We start from the raw sequence: 18,376 nt of genomic DNA, 5'->3' as shown, positions 1-18,376 counted from the left end.
GGCAGCGCAAATAAAAAGGGGGTGCAGGGCAAAATCATTGCCCTGCGCCTCCGTAATAAATGCGCAAATCTACTTGAATCCGGCCCAGTGTGTTTTGTAGTGCTTGTTTCCAGTTGTTTTACAATAAAGCTACGTTGGATTGGAGTGCGGCTGTCCTGTTCGTTTTTTTGTTTCCAATTGCCATGTCCATTGCCAGCACCCTCGGTTTCTGAGAAGAAGATTTTAACCAAACGAGACCTGCCCGGAGCGGCAATTTCTGTCTCTCTATAACTCCTCATTGCGTAGTGTCAAAAAATACCTTTATTCCATAAGAAGCATCTATAAAACATGATGAAAAACTTTGCCCAAATCAAAAAGCATGTATGGAATGCCGTTTGCATTCCAACTAGCAGAAATGACGTATCACGTGCCCTACGACGCGATGTGTTTCGTCAGCAACGTCTGACGTCATCATTCTTTAGCACAACTTTAGAAGCGGTGTCTACACTGCTCCTAAAGCGCCCCTGCCCATTGAAATCAATGGGCAGCGCCAGCAAAGCACCAATGCAGCGGCGCTTTTAAACCTTATTCGGGTGCTAGTGGGGGGGGAGTAAAAGCGCCCCGCCAACGGCCAGAAAGCATTGCCAAAACATCAGTAAAGCGCCACTTTACCACCAAGTGTAAGTTTAAATAGTGTGGAGTATTGAGTTTTTTATTTTATTTGATGCTGCCATTTGCTTTCATCAAAACTTAGTCAAGTGAGTGATAATCAATTGAACGTTTCAGTTGCACCAATCAATGGAGGCCAGTGTGGAATAAAGGAATCCTAGATTGGATCTTGGATTACATCTTGATGCATGTGTAGTGGTTGTATGAACTTTACTGTATCTTTGCTCTGATCTGTGTCTGTTTTTTTTTGGCAGTGCCCGGACAAGAGCTGCCTAGGCCTGGCGAGACTCCTCTCTGATTGTCAATCATGTCTGGCATTCAGCTCCAACCTGACCACCTTCTCCCACGTCCCGCGCTCCTTTGGCTGGTGTGTCCAGAATGAAACCTGTATGCCAGTTTCAGGTACTCTCTCTCTTTTCTTGTGTGAGATTTTCTGTGTTGCTGTCTGTGGCCCGGATTCAATTGTCTATCTATGGGCGGGCGTAACGTATCTCAGATACGTTACGCCACCGTAAATTAGGGCGCAAGTTCCGTATTCAGAAAGAACTTGCGCCCTTAGTTACGGCATGCGCCGTTCGTGAAAAAATCCCAGTGCGCATGCTTGGAAATTACGCCGCAAATCGTCATTGCTTTAGATGTGAACGTAACTTACGTACAGCCCTATTCGCAAACGACGTAAACTTTTCAAAACTCGACGCGGGAACGATGTCCATACTTAACATTGGCTATGCCTCATATAGCAGAGGTAACTTTACGCCGGAAAAAGACTAACGTAAAAAAAATGCGCCGGCCGGACGTACGTTTCTGAATCGGCGTATCTACCTAATTAGCATATTCATTGCGTAACTATATGGAAGCGCCACCTAGCGGCCTAGCGGCCAGCGTAAATATGCAGCCTAAGATACGACAGTGTAAGACACTTACGCCAGTCGGATCTTAGGGAAATCTATGCGTAACTGATTCTATGAATCAGTAGCATAGATACGACGGCCCGCACTCAGAGATACAACGGCGTATCCGGATATACGCCATTGTATCTCCTTTCTGAATCTGGCCCTGTATGTTTTATAGTTGTTTGTAACTTTTTATTTTTTTCATCAGAACGTTCAAACTGTCGTGTAGGTCAGATTTCAGGCACATATGGTTGGTGGGGCACCCATAACACCTTCATCACTTCTCTGGATGATTGCCGAGTCAACAACTTCTTGCCTGGACTTCACCTAATCACCTATCAGCAGCCACGCAACGAGTCTCAGCCTGACCGGGTAATAAAAATAATCTCGTAGCTCTATGATGTGTGGTGATTTGTGGTGCTTACAGAAAAAAATGTACCGTATTTATTGGGGTATAGCGCGCTCCCACGTATAGCGCGCACCCCTAAAGTTGCCCGAAATTCCTGTGGAAAAAAGATTTTTTGTACTTAGTTTTGGTGTCTTGCGCGGCGTCCATCGGCGGCCTCGTCGGGTCCGGTGTCCGTCTGCGCCTTCGGGTGTCCTCTTCGTCGGGTCCGGCGTCCTTCTGCGGCGTCCTCCCCGCTCGTTTCCCGCGCCGAGTATGAATACTGCGCCGACATATACCGAGCGCAGTACACTCGTGTATAGTCGGGCAGGCTCGGCTACTCTCGCGCTGACGTCAGCGCGAGAGGAGCCGAGACTGCCTGACTATACACGAGTGCACTGCGCTCGGTATATGTCGGCGCAGTATTCAAACTCGGCGCGGGAAAGCGGGTATCGGCGTATATCGCGCACCCACAACTTTGCCCTGATTTTCAGGGCAAAAAAGTGCGCGGTATACGCAGATAAATACGGTATAATCTGCATTTAAAATTGTGGAATTGCGGATTGGTCCCCGCCCCCGGCCATCTCTATGCTCCTGGGAGGCCTGAAGTGACGTCACTTCCAGCGCTGGTGGATTAAGGTGAAAAAACACCTTGCATTGTCCTGCCCCCCCATTTTACCCACCCAAGCCCCCGAATTTCAGTGGGAGCGCAGCGCGATCCCGCGTCGCTCTCTCCACTGCTTCTTGGCTCTTTATTGGATAGATTGATAGCAGCGCAGCCATTGGCTCCCGCTGCTGGCAATCAAATCCAATGATGTGGGGGGCGGGGCCGAGTCATACACTCGGTGGCAATGACCGCCGAGTGTATGACACAGGAGCACGCCCGTAGGGTAACCCCCTCGGGATAAAGCTTCCCAGAGGGGCTTATCTATTGAGGGGAGGAGCCGAGAGAGCCACCGTGGGACCCCAGAAGAGGAGGATTGGGGCTACTCTGTGCAAAACGAACTGAACATAGGAGGTAAGTATGACATGTTTGTTATTTAAAAAAAAGAAAAAAAAAGTGAACCTTTAGTGTCACTTTAAGTTTCATCCAGTTAAAAGCCTGTTTTTCTTTTTGCAGGTGTCGATTGTGCGCAGCACAACCATTACATTAAGTCCCAGCACAGAGATGGATGTTTCTCTGGTGTATAAAGGATTCATATACCCCATGCTGAGCACAGGCTCCTCCCCTGAGCGCGTCTCCATCTGGGCTCGCATTCAGCGCTTCTATGTTGTGGCCCGCCTCGGGCGGTACCCTGGAAGCACACAGATACTGGTAAGTGCTAGTTACAATAAAACAATAGAAGTATCAGGTGCAATAGTGCCCTTGGCAGCCAATCAGATTGCTCAGGTTGAAAAAAAGACATATGTCCATCAAGTTGAATCAAAGGGAATAAAGCGACTTCTTCAGATACTCTCTGGATTAACAGTCTACAGTGTTAGGTCTTATTATTTTTAATAGTTATTCATATTTTGTGCATTTAGAAACACATCCAGCCTTATTTTTGTAGCAGTCTACTAAGTTGGCTAGAACTAGATCCTATTCCACTTTTATAGAGCTTTTACTGTAAAGAAGTCTTTTCGTATATCTCATCTGGAATATGCAGTTCAGTTTTGGGCACCAGTTCTCAAAAAGGATATCGGGGAACTGGAGAAAGTGCAGAGAAGGGCAACCAAACTGATAAGAGGCATTGAATAGCTTGGCTATGAGGAAAGATTAAATGAACTGAATTTATTCACTCTTGAGAAGAGGAGATTAAAGAGGATATGATCCACATGTACAACTATATAAGAGGTCCATATAGTGAACTTGGTGTTGAGTTATTCACTTTAAGATCATCACAGAGGACAAGGGGGCACTCTTTACATCTAGAGTAAAAGAGATTTCATTTCCAAATACGGAAAGGATTCTTCACAGTAAGAGCTGTGAAAATGTGGAACAGACTCCCTCCAGAGGTGGTTCTCTGCTTTAAAAAAGGTCTGGATTCTTTCCTAAATGCACAGAATATAACTTGGTACTGACCTTTATAGGTAAATATTCAAAAAGGGAAGATATTGGGAGGGGATTATCACGGTGCTTGCAAATAATAATAGAAACCGTATATATATATAAAGTTAGGCCCTGATTCACATACATCGGCGCATATTTCTGCTGGCGTAGCGCATCTCATATGCGCTACGCCGACGTAACACAGAGAGGCAAGCACAGTATTTACAAAGCACTTGCTCCCAACGTTGCGTTGGCGTAACGTAAAATCGTAGGCATAAGCTGGCCTAATTCAAAGTAGGTGGAAGGTGGGCGTGATCCATTTAAATGAAGCGTGACCCCATGCAAATGATGGGCCGAACAAACGGCGCATGCGCCGTCCCGTGGACGTATACCAGTGCGCATGCTCAGAATCACGTCGAATATACTCCCTAAGATACGACGGCTCAATGCCTACGACGTGAAACGTAACCTGCGCCCAGCTCTATTCACGTACTACTACGTTAACGACGTAAAATACGACGGCTGTTCCCTGGTCCATACCTTTGCATGAGTTGCGCCTCATAGATGGGGAATAACTATACGCCGGACGTACGACTTACGCAAACCGCGTATATTATGCGCCGGGCGCAACTACATTCGTGAATCGCCGTATCTCCCTCATTTGCATATTTGCAGTGAGGTGGCCAGCGTAAATATGCGCCCAAGATACGCCGGCGTTGGAAAGTTACGTCGGTCGGAGAAAGCCTATTTTCAGGCGTATCTAGTTCTGTGGGCACGGCGCATTGATACGACGGCGCACATTTACACTTACGTGGCGTATCTCAAGATACGTCGGCGCAAGTGCTACGTGAATCAGGCCCTTATAGTTTAATAGAGATAAGATTAAAACCAAACAAAGCAGATTGTTGAAAAGGGGTTAGACATTTCATTATGGTGGTCACGTGACGGAAGTTCATGTTGAACCGGGATCTCGTATTCCTATAACGTCCCGGCATATTTCGCCTTATGGCTTCATCAGGGAAAATTCAAATGAACCAATGACTATGAAAGAATTCCCAGAGAGGGCCATTGCCAGGGGAGGGACCACCAAGAGTGGGGAGGCACTACGCGGCCACAGAGGGCACACAACCACCAGGTTAAAAGAGAGTTAAAGTGGTTGTAAACAACACACTTTTTGCTACAGGTAAGCCTATAATAAGGCTTACTTGAAGCTACCCCGGATATCTCCTAAACCTGAACGTTAAGGAGATATCCCCTTCTATCAATACACACCAAACTGAGCATGTGCAGCTTGTCCCCTAGGTCTGTAAATATCAGGAGATTATGGCCCGGATTCTCATACATCGGCGCATATTTATGCCGCCGTAGTGTATCTTATTTACGCTACGCCGACGTAGCGCAGAGAGACAAGCACTGGATTCACAAAGCCAGTGCTGCCAAATCTGCGCTGGGTTTCTTAGGCGTAAGTCGTCGTAAGTGGAACTGGGCGTGAGCCATGCAAATGAGGCGTGACGCCATGCAAATGATGGGCCGAGCGCCAGAAAGATACGAATAACGAACGGCGCATGCGCCGTCCTGTGGACGCATCCCAGTGCGCATGTTCAGAATCACGTCAGAAAGAATGCCTAAGATACGACGGATCACTGCCTACGGCGTGAACGTAACCTACGCCCAGCCCTATTCACGTACAACGTAAACGACGTAAAATACGATGGCTTTAGTTCCTTGGTCCATACCTTTGCATGAGTTGCGCCTCATATATGGGGAATAACTTTACGCCGGACGTACGACTTACGCAAACCGTGTATATTATGCGCCGGGCGCAAGTACTTTCGTGAATCGGCGTATCTCCCTCATTTGCATATGTGCATAGAAAATCCATGGGAGCGCCAAATACGTCCAGCGTAAATATGCGCCCACTCTCCGCCGGCGTAGGCAAGTTACGTCGGTCGGATGAAGCCTATTTTTAGGCGTATCTTAGTTTGTGGGTCGGCGCATAGATACGTCGGCGCACATTTGTACTTACGACGGCGTATCTTGAGATACGTCGGCGCAAGTGCTCTGTGAATCCGGGCCATTGTATATTGGAGACAGTAGAAGTAGGGGAGGATCAGAGAAGACAGGATCAAACAGCCTTTATACCAGGGGTTGACAAATTTGCTTGGAATCTAGGAGCCAGCTAAAAAAGTTAGGAGCCAGAAAACGCGCCCTGTCCCGACGAGCTTGCGCGCAGAAGCGAACACATACGTGAGCAGCGACCGCATATGTAAACGGTGTTCAAACCACACATGTGAGGTATCGCCGCGATTGGTAGAGCGAGAGCAATAATTCTAGCCCTAGACCTCCTCTGTAACTCAAAACATGCAACCTGTGGAATTTTTTAAATGTCGCCTATGAAGATTTTAAAGGGTAAAAGTTTGTTGCCATTCCACGAGCGGACGCAATTTTGAAGCGTGACATGTTGGGTATCAATTTACTCGGCGTAACATTATCTTTCGTAATATTAAAAAAAAATGGGGATAACTTTACTGTTGTCTTATTTTTTAATTAAAAAAAGTGTAATTTTTTCCCCCAAAAAAATGCGCAAACACGGCGTGACAGAAAGTATTGCAACGATCGCCATTTTATTCTCTAGGGTGTTAGGATAAAAAATATATATATAATGTTTGGGGGTTTTAATTAGAGGGAAGAAGATGGCAGTGAAAATAGTGAAAAATTACATTAGAATTGCTGTTTAACTTGTAATGCTTAACTTGTAATTGTAATGTACCCCTCCTATGACTCTGCCATAACTTTGCTAGTTTAAATGGTTGCCACGTTTCACCTTTTTTCCTCAGGAGGAAGTGGGCCGCTGGTCAGTACACCAGGATAAGGAGAGGCGAGCTCTGCAGAGAAACAGCGGAGAGCGTCTGTTTCCTAATGCAGAACGGGGAAGCCGCTATGCAGTGCAGATTGAAGGCTATCTCAATAATACAGGAAACGGACACACGAGTGAACTGAGCTTGACATGGGACCGTACAGGGGTCCATGGTGGAAGTGTAAGCTGATGTTCTTTTCTCTTCATAAGAAACTAAGTAGCTAAAGCAGCAAACAACATAACAAATGACATTTGGAGCTTTTTTTTTTTATACTTACCTTTTAATCCCTGTTGCTATGTGGTCCCTTCTAATTTTCCCTTTTCTCACCGCGGCGCCTAACGTCACTTCCCTCGGCGCCTCTGCTCTCTACTGCTCCTGGGAGGTGCGTGTCGTCATTTCCCAGGAGTCAGTGGGTAGCGCCGAGGGTTGCCATCACAACGGAGCGGGCACTTCCGACGACCCTGCCCGTTGTGATGGCAACCTGTATAGTTTACAGCGCGGCCACGTGCTATTACTGCGCATGCGCGAGAACGGGCTGTGCATGCTGGGAATACGGCAGCACCGTATCCTGGAAGAATATGCTTGTGGGCTTCTCCTGCTCACAAGTAAGATGGGAATCCACAAGAAGGAAAAATCCTAAGGGCTAGATTAAGGTAGAATCGTGCATTGTTACGGCGGCGTAGCGTATCGTATTTACGCTACGCCACCGTAAATATGTGAGGCAAGTGCTGTATTCACAAAGCACTTGCCTCCTAAGTTACGGCGGCGTAGCGTAAATGGGGCCGGCGTAAGTGCGCCTAATTCAAATGAGGATGAGGGGGGCGTGTTTTATGTAAATGGGTGGTGACCCGACGTGATGCGCCGTCCGTGTACATCTCCCAGTGTTGCATTGCTCCAAAGCACGCCGCAAGGACGTATTGGTTTCGACGTGAAAGTAAATTACGTCCAGCCTTATTTGCGAACGACTTACGCAAACGACGTAAAAAATTCAAAATTCAACGCTTGAACGACGTCCATACTTCACATTGCGTACGCCTCATAGAAGCAGGAGCAACGTTACGCCGGAAAAAGCCTTACGCAAACAACGTAAAAAATTCCGCCGGGCGCACGTACGTTTGTGAATCGGCGTATCTAGGTCATTTGCATATTCTACGCCGAAAACGACGGAAGCGCCACCTAGCGGCCAGCGTAAATATGCACCCTAAGATACGACGGCGTAAGTGACTTACGCCAGTCAGATCTTGGCCTAATTTTGACGTATCTTGCTTTCTGAATACAGAAAGAAGATACGCCGGCGCAGATTTGAATTTACGCGGCGTATCAATAAATACGCCGGCGTAAATTCTCTCTGAATCTAGCCCTACGTTTTTTTTTTTTTTTAAGTAAAATATATCATAAAGGCAGCGCTAATGACCAGTGCAAGAGTAATAGTAATAAAAAAAAAAAAAAATCAAAGATGTGGGTGGAACTCCGCTTTAAGGGGGAATCACTTTTATTTTTATTGAATCACTTTTTACTTCTTTTTGCTTGCTGTATAGGAGATCTCTTTCCTATTCCTGGAACCTCATCGCTCTGATGACTGTACCTACCTTTCCTGCTTGGCCTGCCTGGCAGACCAGAGCTGCGGTTGGTGCTCCAAGACCCGCACGTGTCACCACAGGCTAGGTGTGGATTGGGCAAAATTCTGTCAAGACACGCCCCTGATTCTGTCGCCGAGCCACTGTCAGTTGTGCGAGGAATACCGTGACTGCGAGGCCTGCAGCAATGTAAGTGCTGAGAGATACATGAGCAGATGGAGTGTCTTGGCTGTAATAGAATTGTAATTCTATCCTTGTTGTGCTCCCAGGACCAGTTCTGCGAATGGCAAATACACAGCAGCAAGAAAGGAGACTCTCTGTGCAGCCGCAGAGGAAGAGTGAGCGGTTCTATAAGAGCTCCCCAGGAATGCCCCCGCGCCTGCAATCGGTGAGTTCTTCTGCATAGTAACGACTTCCTATATTATCAACTGTCTTATCCTGCCGCTGTTCCATGCAGAACCACTAGAGGAGTGGGACTCACTTTACTTCCATTTGCTTGCTTGTGAGCTCCCAACACAAAGCAGGAGCGCAGGATCTCATTAGAAAATGTACAGTTTAGTACAAATAATGTAGCAAACTTACATTAAGAACATATTATGACAGCTTCACCCAGGGCCGCCATCAGGAATTATGGGGCCCCTTACACAGCTTCAGGCATGGGCCCCCTGGAGCAGAGAACCGTTGGGGGGGTGGGGGCGGGTTGTGCTACCGCCTCAAATTGAGAAGCGGGAAGGGGGGGGGGGTGCCACGTCAAATTGGGGGGGTTGCCCTGAGGACGTCTGGGCCCCTTACGAAAAAAGGAATACTTAAAAAAAGGGGGGGGGGGGTAGTCCTGGGGACCTCTGGGCCCTTTAATACAAGAAATACAAAAAATATATAAAAAACGTTTATATATATATATATATATATATATATATATATATATATATATATATATATATATATATATATATTATAAAAGGGTTTTGCCATCCGGAGCCCTGTGGACCTCTGGGCCCTTTAATAAAAATTAAATAAAAATATATATTAAAAATAAATAACAAAAAAGAGGGGGTTGCCATCTGGGGACCTCTGGGCCCTTTAATAAAAAAAAAAGAAATAAAAAAAAAAAAATATATATATATATATATATATATATATATATAAATATTTTTTTATTATTATGGAAAAAAAAGGGGGGGGGGTATGCCATCCAGGACCCCGTGGACCTCTGGGCCCTTTAATAAAATATATATATATATATATATATATATATATATATATATATAAACAAAAAAGGGAAGTTGCCATCCTGGGCCCTTAAATAATAAAAAAAAATTAATAATATTATATATATATATATATATATATATATATATATATATATATATATATATATATATATATATACACATTTTAATTTTTTTATTAAAAAAGGGGGGGTTGCCATCTGGAGCCCTGGGGACCTCCGGGCCCCTTACAGGTGTACTGCCTGTACCCCCCTGATGATGGCCCTGGCTTCACCCGAGATGTATATCGTCCAGTCCAGTGGCAATTGGTGCTGGGGGAGCGCAAACAAACTGAAAAAACGGAAGAAAAAAAAAAACATCAATTGCAGCCACTGTGCCCATATAACGCAGATACTATGCCATCAAACGCAGTCACAAACGCAGCCACTGTGCCCATGAAATGCAGCCACTGTGCCCATGAAACGCAGCCACTGTGCCCATCAATTGCTGCCAGTGTGCCCGCTGTTCTCTCCTTTTTGGACACCTATTAGAGCCTATGGCTCTAATCTGGTGCTTCCAAAAAATACCCTGCCGCTGTAATTCAGATGCCCGGCACCCGAAAAGGGACCGGGCACCTGAATAGGGGGTGGCAGCGATGACCATAGATCGATTCATGTAATGCATGAATCGATCTACGGTGATAGGGGCGGGCAGGAGAGAGGGGGTGGCGCCCGTGCGCCCTTATGGACGCAGCGCCACTGGTTATTTATGTCCTCTAGTTGCTGTTGGATTAACAGCTTGTATGCCCATGGCTGGCTTCACACCATCCCCACATGCGGCTCACAGCAGGGGTCCGGTGCGTCTCCTGGTTCACCGTTTCAGCTCTGATTTTGCCTGAATTTGGACCTGAAACGGACCAAAAGACGCACAGGACTCTTGTGCAAATTTGCACCGGCGCCACAGCGGAGATATGTAAACCAGCTCCATAGAGTCAAAATCTCCAGCTATTGCGAATTGGATGCGGGGAACCCATATCTAATTTGCAATGGTGTGAACCCAGCCTCCATGGTGGGTGGTTAGAGGAGGGTTTTGCTTTACTCTTTTGATGTTTTTCTTCCCCAAGTTTTTATCAATGGTTGGTTTGACTTTGATAGTTGTCTGTTTCTTTCAGGCGTAGGACATGCTCTGAATGTCTTTCTAACTCCAGTCACTGTGCATGGTGCCAGTCTACTGAAAGCTGCTTTTACTTTGCTGCTTATCTGGCAAAATATCCGTATGGTGACTGCAGGGACTGGTACGACAGGTATGTACCAATCACTATATAGTATCATGACGCTCTTTACAATGCCTTTCTCCAAATTTCTCTCATATCCGCTCCCAATGTCTCTCTCCTCTGCAGCGTCCACTCTGTGCCCCAGTGTATGGATTGCTCCAGGTTTAACACCTGCCGGGAGTGTTTGCAAAACTTTGAGTGCGGCTGGTGCGGGAATACTGACAACCCGACCTTGGGGAGGTAAGTCAATGCGCATATTTATGTAGGATCACTTCAGAGCTAAAGAGATCCATTGGGGGAGATTTGCCAAAACTGGAGAATGCTAAATCTGGTGCCGTTCTGCATACAAACCTTCCATCAGCTTCCAGGCTTTATCATCAAAGCTTAATTGAAGAAGTTGACGTTAGAAGCTGATTGGCTACCATGCACAGCAGCACCAAATTTTGAGCGCTCCAATTTTAGTAAATCACCCCCATTGTATATAATTAGATCACCTTGTTTCGTTGCACAGCTCAGGAGGCACTTTAACCAACTTTAAGGGTCCTTTCACACGTGCGTACCGTTCGTCCGTTTTTTCATACGTCCGTCTACGGACTGCAATGCTTTCCAATGGGATAGCGTACGTTAGCGGATGAGCATCCGCTAACGTCCATTAACATCCGTCTCCGTTAAGCTCCGTTTTTTTGAACGGAAGAAAACCCTATTTCTTTCTCGTACATCACGGGACACAGAGCGGCATATTCATTACTATGTGGGTTATATGGAGTACCTTCAGGTGATGGACACTGGCAATCTCAAACAGGAAGTGCCCCTCCCTATATAACCCCCTCCCATAGGAGGAGTACCTCAGTTTTTTCGCCAGTGTCTTAGGTGTTGGTCATGGAATAGCTTGTCTCTACATCCTTGGGATCAAGGCAGGCTAACCGGATCTGTCCAAGGTGCCTCAGAGCCAAAGTGGACAGTACCCGGGCCCCTAGCTAGGGGGTTTTGCCCATAATGCTTCTCTTTCAGAGAGCTGGATCCTGGGCCCAGGACTTAGAACCCTTTGGGGTGCCTAAAGTCCCTGTTTGCCAGGATGCTATATGGGTCCAGGACAGTGGGTTCCTTCAAAGGACCCCAGGGCCTGAAGGTCTAGACGCCACCCACGGAGATGGGGGAAGATTGGACCACTTGATGTGCAAGGTCCTGCGGCATGGAGCAGGTAAGAAAGGGGGATCTGCGGAACTTGGTTCGGCAGCAGGCTCTCCAGGGGGGATCTTTTGGGGGAGTTTGCCTGAGTATGCTCTTGCATTGGCAGTCTGGGGCCACTATGTCTGTGTAAGACAGGATGGTCTGTGTTTTTACTCCCCATATGTGTGATCTCCCTGGTCTATGTGTTGCAGGTTCTATCTGGCTGGGCGCTAGGTGGGGTATTAGTGTGTGCCTACTCTTTACCCTGAACTAGGGAGGTGTCTGCGCCTACCTGAAGGTTCTTACCTGGCCGGGTGCTGTGCGGATGTTTCCTCTGTGTCTTGTCTGCTCTCCTGCATCCCTGCAGCATGCTGCTTCCACCATGGCCCCCCCCGTGACACGGGCACGCGCGCGGGCGCGTGCACAGCGATTTATATAAAAAAAAAAAAAGACGAAATTCGCGCCGTTTTTAAAGGGGGGGGGGGGGGCGGGACATTGGATCTCATAAGAGGAAGGGGCGGCCCTTCCTCTGTGCTGTATTGGCTCAGTTCATTTCTGAGCTCAGGAGAGGAGGACACAGAGCGGCAGCAGTGCAAGCCTGATGCACAGTGGCACCCGGTGGCGCAAGGGAGTATTGCAGTTCTGACAAACAGAACTAGCTTTTCAATCTAGCCTAAACATTTCCTTACAGCAGGTGGATTCTTGCAATTTCTCTTGTGGGGAGACAATGTGATTCCGTAGAAAAAGGGAAAAAAGGGACTCAGGATCCAAAAAATCCTAAAAAATTAAAAAAAAAAAAAAAAAAATATATATGCATAATTGGAAAAAAAAAAAAAAAAAAAAAAAATAGGGAACACATATTGGTCTCCCCATTGGGTTTTTTGGGCATTAGTTGTTACTACTGTCCCCTTAAAACCGCATAGTTTTCTTTATCGTACATCACGGGACACAGAGCGGCATTCATTACTATATGGGTTATATGGAGTACCTTCAGGTGTAGACACTGGCAATCTCAAACAGGAAATGCCCCTCCCTATATAACCCCCTCCCATAGGAGGAGTACCTCAGTTTTTACGCCAGTGTCTTAGGTGTTAGTCATGGTTTAGCTTGCCTCCGCATCCTTGGGATTAGGTGAGCTACCGGTTCTGTCCAAAAAAGCCTCAGCGCTAAAGTGGTCAGTAACCGGACCCCAAACCCTTGGGGTATAGCCCATAATGCTTTTCTTTTTAGAGAGCTGGACCCTGGGCCCAGAACTTAGAAACCTTTGGGTACCTAAAGTTTTCTGTTGCCAGGGTGCTATATGGGCCCAGGACAGTGGATCCTTCATAGGAACCCAGGGCCTGAAGGTCTAGACATCCCCACGGAGATGGGGGAAGATTGGGCCTCTTGCTTGGCAAAGTCCTGCGGCATGGAGCAGGTAAGTGAGGGGAAAACTTGCGGAACTTGGTTCTTAGCAGGTTTTTTTCTGGGGGGTCACAGGGGACATGCCTAAAGTTATGCACTGCATCTGGCAAACTAGTCACATATCATAAAGATAGGATGGCTCTCTATGTATTATTCCCAATAAGATGTGACCTCCCTTGTAGTGTTGGAAAAGCATTGAGTGGGGCCTGTGTTATATAAAAATATATGTGTGTGTCAGAGAGCTTTGCTTACCTGCAGGCCTCCAGGCGATGCTCCATTCAGTCTTCCTCCTCAGAGCCTGCAAGCAGGCAAAACGCTGACCTCCTCGTGTGTTCCAGGCTGCAGGCTGCAGTTTGCTGGAACAGAGAGGTCCCTTCCTCCCAAAATCCCCCCCCCCTCCCCCTGTCGGGAGGGGCATTTCCTGTTTGAGATTGCTGGGGGGGGAAGGGCGGGTCAGTGGCTTAAAGGAAGGGGCGGCCCTTCCTTGTTTGTTCCATCAATACTTTGGAACTGAGGAGAAAGACCAGAGCGGCAGCACGGGGCGCCGAGGACACACAGTGGCCAGAAAGGATATTGCAGTCTTCAGAGGACTGTTTTGTCAAGCCTAGAAATAGGCTGTTTCTTTTCCATCTCATAGTTTTTCTTTGCAATACTACTCAGGGGGACAGAATGTTTTTTCTTTCCTGGATTTGAAACAAAAACGAAAAAAAAAAAAAAAAAAGTCATCTAGGGGAGAGGAAGCATTTTTTTATCCCCCAAACAGGTGTTTGGACAATTAACTTTTATAGTTCCAAATACCAATAGGTAGCAGGTGTACCTCGGTATTGTACCATGGTATGCCGCTGTTTTCCCTACAGGGAGCCTTGGGGCCATCGGGATCTGGGGCTGGAGCTGACGCGGGTCAGTCCAACCCTAAGATGGTCACGGAGGAGGTATTACTCACCTCTTTAAAAGAGATGCAGAGAAGCATGGGAAAAATGATATCCGCAGCTATGCGGGGCAGTAAGCGGAATAGATCTCCGTCGCCCGAGCGCGGACCCTCAGAAGAGGAGGTCCTTTCCTCAGGGGAATTGGACGACCTCTTGGACACGGACCAAGTAGGTTCAGGGATCGAAGACCCGGATACAGAGGAGTCTGGGGCAGTCTCCCTGAGGGAGAGCTGGTGGATTCAAGGATTGTCGGACTTGGTCCATAGGACATTCAACTTGCCAGTACCAGATCTCCAGGTATCGACGGTTTCAGCTTTGGGCTCACTGAGGGCGCCTCAAAGCAATGCTGTGTTTCCGATCCATCCTCTATTAGAGGGAATTTTGTTCCAAGATTGGAACAAGCCAGATAAGATCTTCTTACCACCTAAAAGGTTCTCTGTCCTATATCCTATGGAAGAAAATTTTTCCAAAAGATGGGCTACTCCTGCAGTGGACGCAGCCATCTCATGTGTTAACAGATCGTTAACATGCCCTGTAGAAAACATACAGGTGTTCAAGGATCCAGTTGATAAGCGCTTGGAAGCACTACTTAAGAACTCCTTCACTACTGCAGGGGCAGTAGTACAGCCAGCTGTGGCTGCGATTGGGGTCGCTCAAGCATTATCGGATCAATTTAAGCAGATGCTTAAACTTATTCCGGCCCAGCAGGCAGAAAAATTTTCGGATGTCCCTAAGGCCATATGTTTTACGGTAGACGCAATCAAGGATTCTATCCAGCAAGCGTCACGTTTATCGTTATCCCTTATCCATATGAGAAGACTCTTATGGTTAAAAAGCTGGGAGGCTGAGCCCCCATGCAAGAAGCTCCTGGTAGGGTTCCCCTTCCATGGAGGACGACTCTTCGGAGAAGACCTAGATAAATACATTCAGACCATTTCAAACGGCAAGAGTACTCTCTTGCCAACTAAGAAGAAGGTTCAGGGACCTGCGTTTAAACGACAGTATTCCCCTGGGCAGGGGCCCTCTAATGCCAAGCAGTATCGACGGCCTCCTGCAAAAGCAAACTTCGGCTTCAACAGCAGATCACAAGGACAGGCTGTTAGAGGCAAAAGGCAGTGGTTTCGCAAACCAGCAAAACCAGCCCCCAAGCCAACCTTATGAAGGGGCGCCCCCACCCACGAAGGTGGGGGGAAGGCTGCGACTCCTTTCAGAGATTTGGGAAGCCAGCATTCCCGACGAGTGGGTACGGTCTTCCGTGGCCACAGGCTACAAAGTAGATTTCCTAAGGTTTCCTCCTCCTCATTTCCAGAAGTCGAGGATTCCAAACGATCCGGAAAAGGGAGCCGCATTAAGATCGGCATTAGATCATCTACTTTCCCAGGAAGTAATAGTAGAGGTACCAGTCCTGGAACAGGGGCTGGGTTTCTACTCCAACCTATTCATCATCCCAAAATCCAATGGAGATGTCAGGCCAATTTTGGACCTAAAGATGGTAAATGCATATCTAAAGATCCGCTCATTTCGGATGGAATCCGTGCGGTCAGCAGCTGCCACACTCCAGAAGGACGACTTCATGGCGTCCATAGACATAAAGGATGCCTACCTTCATGTTCCAATTTATCAGCCACATCAAAGATATCTACGCTTCATGGTGGCTTCGCGTCACTTCCAATTCGTGGCGCTTCCCTTCGGGTTGGCTACGGCCCCCCGGGTGTTCACGAAGGTCCTAGCTCCAATCCTAGCCAAACTAAGGATCCAAGGGGTCACGATCCTAGCATACCTGGACGACCTCCTAGTCATAGATCACTCGTCTCCCGGCTTGGAGCGAGCAGTGGCCCTCACGGTCCAATACCTCGAGAGGTTCGGCTGGGTCCTAAATCGAGAAAAGTCAGCTTTCCAGCCCACAAAGCAGTTGGAATATCTCGGCATGAGATTAGACACAGAACAACAAGGAGTGTTCCTACCTCTGAGGAAGGTAAAAGCCATCAAGGAATTAATCCTACTGGTTCTAAGCAAGAAAGAACCGACTATTCGCCTATGTATGAGGTTACTAGGCAAGATGGTGGCCACATTCGAGGCGGTACCATACGCCCAGAGCCACACTCGCATCCTACAGGCAGCCATCCTGTCAGCATGGAGCAGAAGGCCACAGGCCTTGGATATCCCGTTGCCGCTCTCATCAAGAGTCCGACAAAGTCTGTGTTGGTGGTTAGACCCTCAGAATCTACTGAAGGGGAGGTCTTTCAGCCCAGTGGCTTGGAAGATAGTGACCACAGACGCCAGCCTGACGGGCTGGGGAGCAATTTTGGATGGTTGCACTCGCCAAGGTACTTGGGCAAAGCCAGAGAAGCAGTTGCCCATCAACATCTTGGAGCTCAGAGCTGCTCGACTAGCCCTCAGGGCTTGGACGTCAAAATTGCAGGGGTTCCCGGTGAGAATTCAATCAGACAATGCCACGGCCGTGGCACACATAAATCACCAAGGGGGAACCAGGAGTCAAGCCGCTCAGAGAGAGGTGAGCTTGATTCTTCTATGGGCAGAGGCTCATGTGCCCTGCATATCGGCAATATTCATTCCAGGAGTGGACAACTTTCAGGCGGACTTCTTAAGCCGCCAGACTCTATGGCCGGGGGAATGGTCTCTGCATCCACTAGTCTTTCAAGCACTCTGCCAAAGATGGGGAGTGCCGGACGTGGATATCATGGCATCGAGACTCAACAAGAAACTAGACAGGTTCATGTCCCGCTCAAGGGATCCGATGGCCTGCGGAACCGATGCGTTGGTTTGCCCTTGGCATCAGTTCAAACTTCTTTATGCGTTTCCCCCGCTCCAGTTACTACCCCGCCTGCTGCGCAGGATCCGGGTGGAGCACATACCAGTCATCCTGGTAGCTCCAGCATGGCCCAGAAGGGCATGGTACTCACTAATCTTAAGGATGGTAGTGGGAGACCCTTGGACTCTTCCTCTACGGCCAGACCTGCTATCGCAAGGTCCGATCCTCCACCCTGCCTTACGGCATCTAAATTTGACGGCCTGGAAGCTGAATCCCTGATTCTCAGGGGTAGAGGTCTGTCTCAGAAAGTAATCTCTACCCTAATCAGAGCCAGGAAACCGGTCTCTAGGGTGATTTATTACAGGGTCTGGAAGGCCTATGTAGGCTGGTGTGAGTCCAAGCGATGGCTTTCTCGCAAATTTACCATCGATAGAGTATTAAGTTTTCTCCAGCTAGGAGTGGATAAAGGATTGGCATTAAGCACAATCAAAGGACAGATTTCTGCTCTGTCAGTGTGGTTTCAGCGGCCGCTGGCCACCCACTCGCTGGTTAAGACCTTCCTTCAAGGGGTCTTACGTATTAGACCTCCAGTTAAATCCCCGCTTTGTCCGTGGGATTTAAATCTTGTTCTGTCAAGTTTACAGAAACAACCGTTTGAGCCGTTGGCTGATATTCCTTTGGTTCTACTGACAAGGAAGTTAGTATTTTTGGTTGCCATAGTTTCCGCAAGAAGAGTTTCGGAGCTGGCAGCCTTATCCTGTAAGGAACCATATCTTGTTTTTCATAAGGACAGGGTCGTTCTCCGCCCTCATCCTTCCTTCCTTCCGAAGGTCATATCCAGTTTTCATTTGAACCAGGATTTGGTATTACCATCCTTCTTCCCTAAACCTACTTCCAGAAAGGAAGGGTTGCTGCATACCTTGGATATTGTCAGGGCCATGAAGGCCTATCTTAAAGCTACAAAGAAGATCCGGAAGACAGATGTGCTGTTCATTCTACCGGATGGGCCCAAGAAGGGGCAGGCAGCTGCAAAGTCCACCATTTCTAGGTGGATTAAGCAATTAATCACTCAGGCCTACGGCTTGAAAGGGTTGCCTCCTCCAGTATCATTAAAGGCTCATTCTACTAGAGCCATGGGCGCCTCCTGGGCAGCACACCACCAGATCTCTATGGCTCAAGTTTGCAAGGCGGCAACCTGGTCTTCTGTCCACACGTTTACAAAATTCTAC

General features: G+C 47.6%; 1 protein-coding gene across 1 annotated transcript in view; it reads left to right on the top strand.

The window, feature by feature from the left end:
- MEGF8 (multiple EGF like domains 8) overlaps positions 1–18,376 on the top strand; it is a 133,160-nt gene that overhangs the window by 38,087 nt on the left and 76,697 nt on the right. Inside the window, exons 13-20 of the mRNA XM_040327291.1 lie at positions 903–1,050; positions 1,750–1,913; positions 3,047–3,241; positions 6,793–6,993; positions 8,352–8,579; positions 8,660–8,778; positions 10,770–10,901; positions 10,998–11,111. Coding sequence (XP_040183225.1) covers positions 903–1,050; positions 1,750–1,913; positions 3,047–3,241; positions 6,793–6,993; positions 8,352–8,579; positions 8,660–8,778; positions 10,770–10,901; positions 10,998–11,111 — 1,301 coding nt within the window. The remainder of the gene's footprint in view (positions 1–902; positions 1,051–1,749; positions 1,914–3,046; positions 3,242–6,792; positions 6,994–8,351; positions 8,580–8,659; positions 8,779–10,769; positions 10,902–10,997; positions 11,112–18,376) is intronic.

This window comes from Rana temporaria, chromosome 10, assembly GCF_905171775.1.
Source record: "Rana temporaria chromosome 10, aRanTem1.1, whole genome shotgun sequence".
Lineage (NCBI taxonomy): Eukaryota > Metazoa > Chordata > Amphibia > Anura > Ranidae > Rana > Rana temporaria.
Note: the sequence above shows the minus strand (reverse complement) of the source record. Positions and strands in the feature narration are given on the sequence as shown.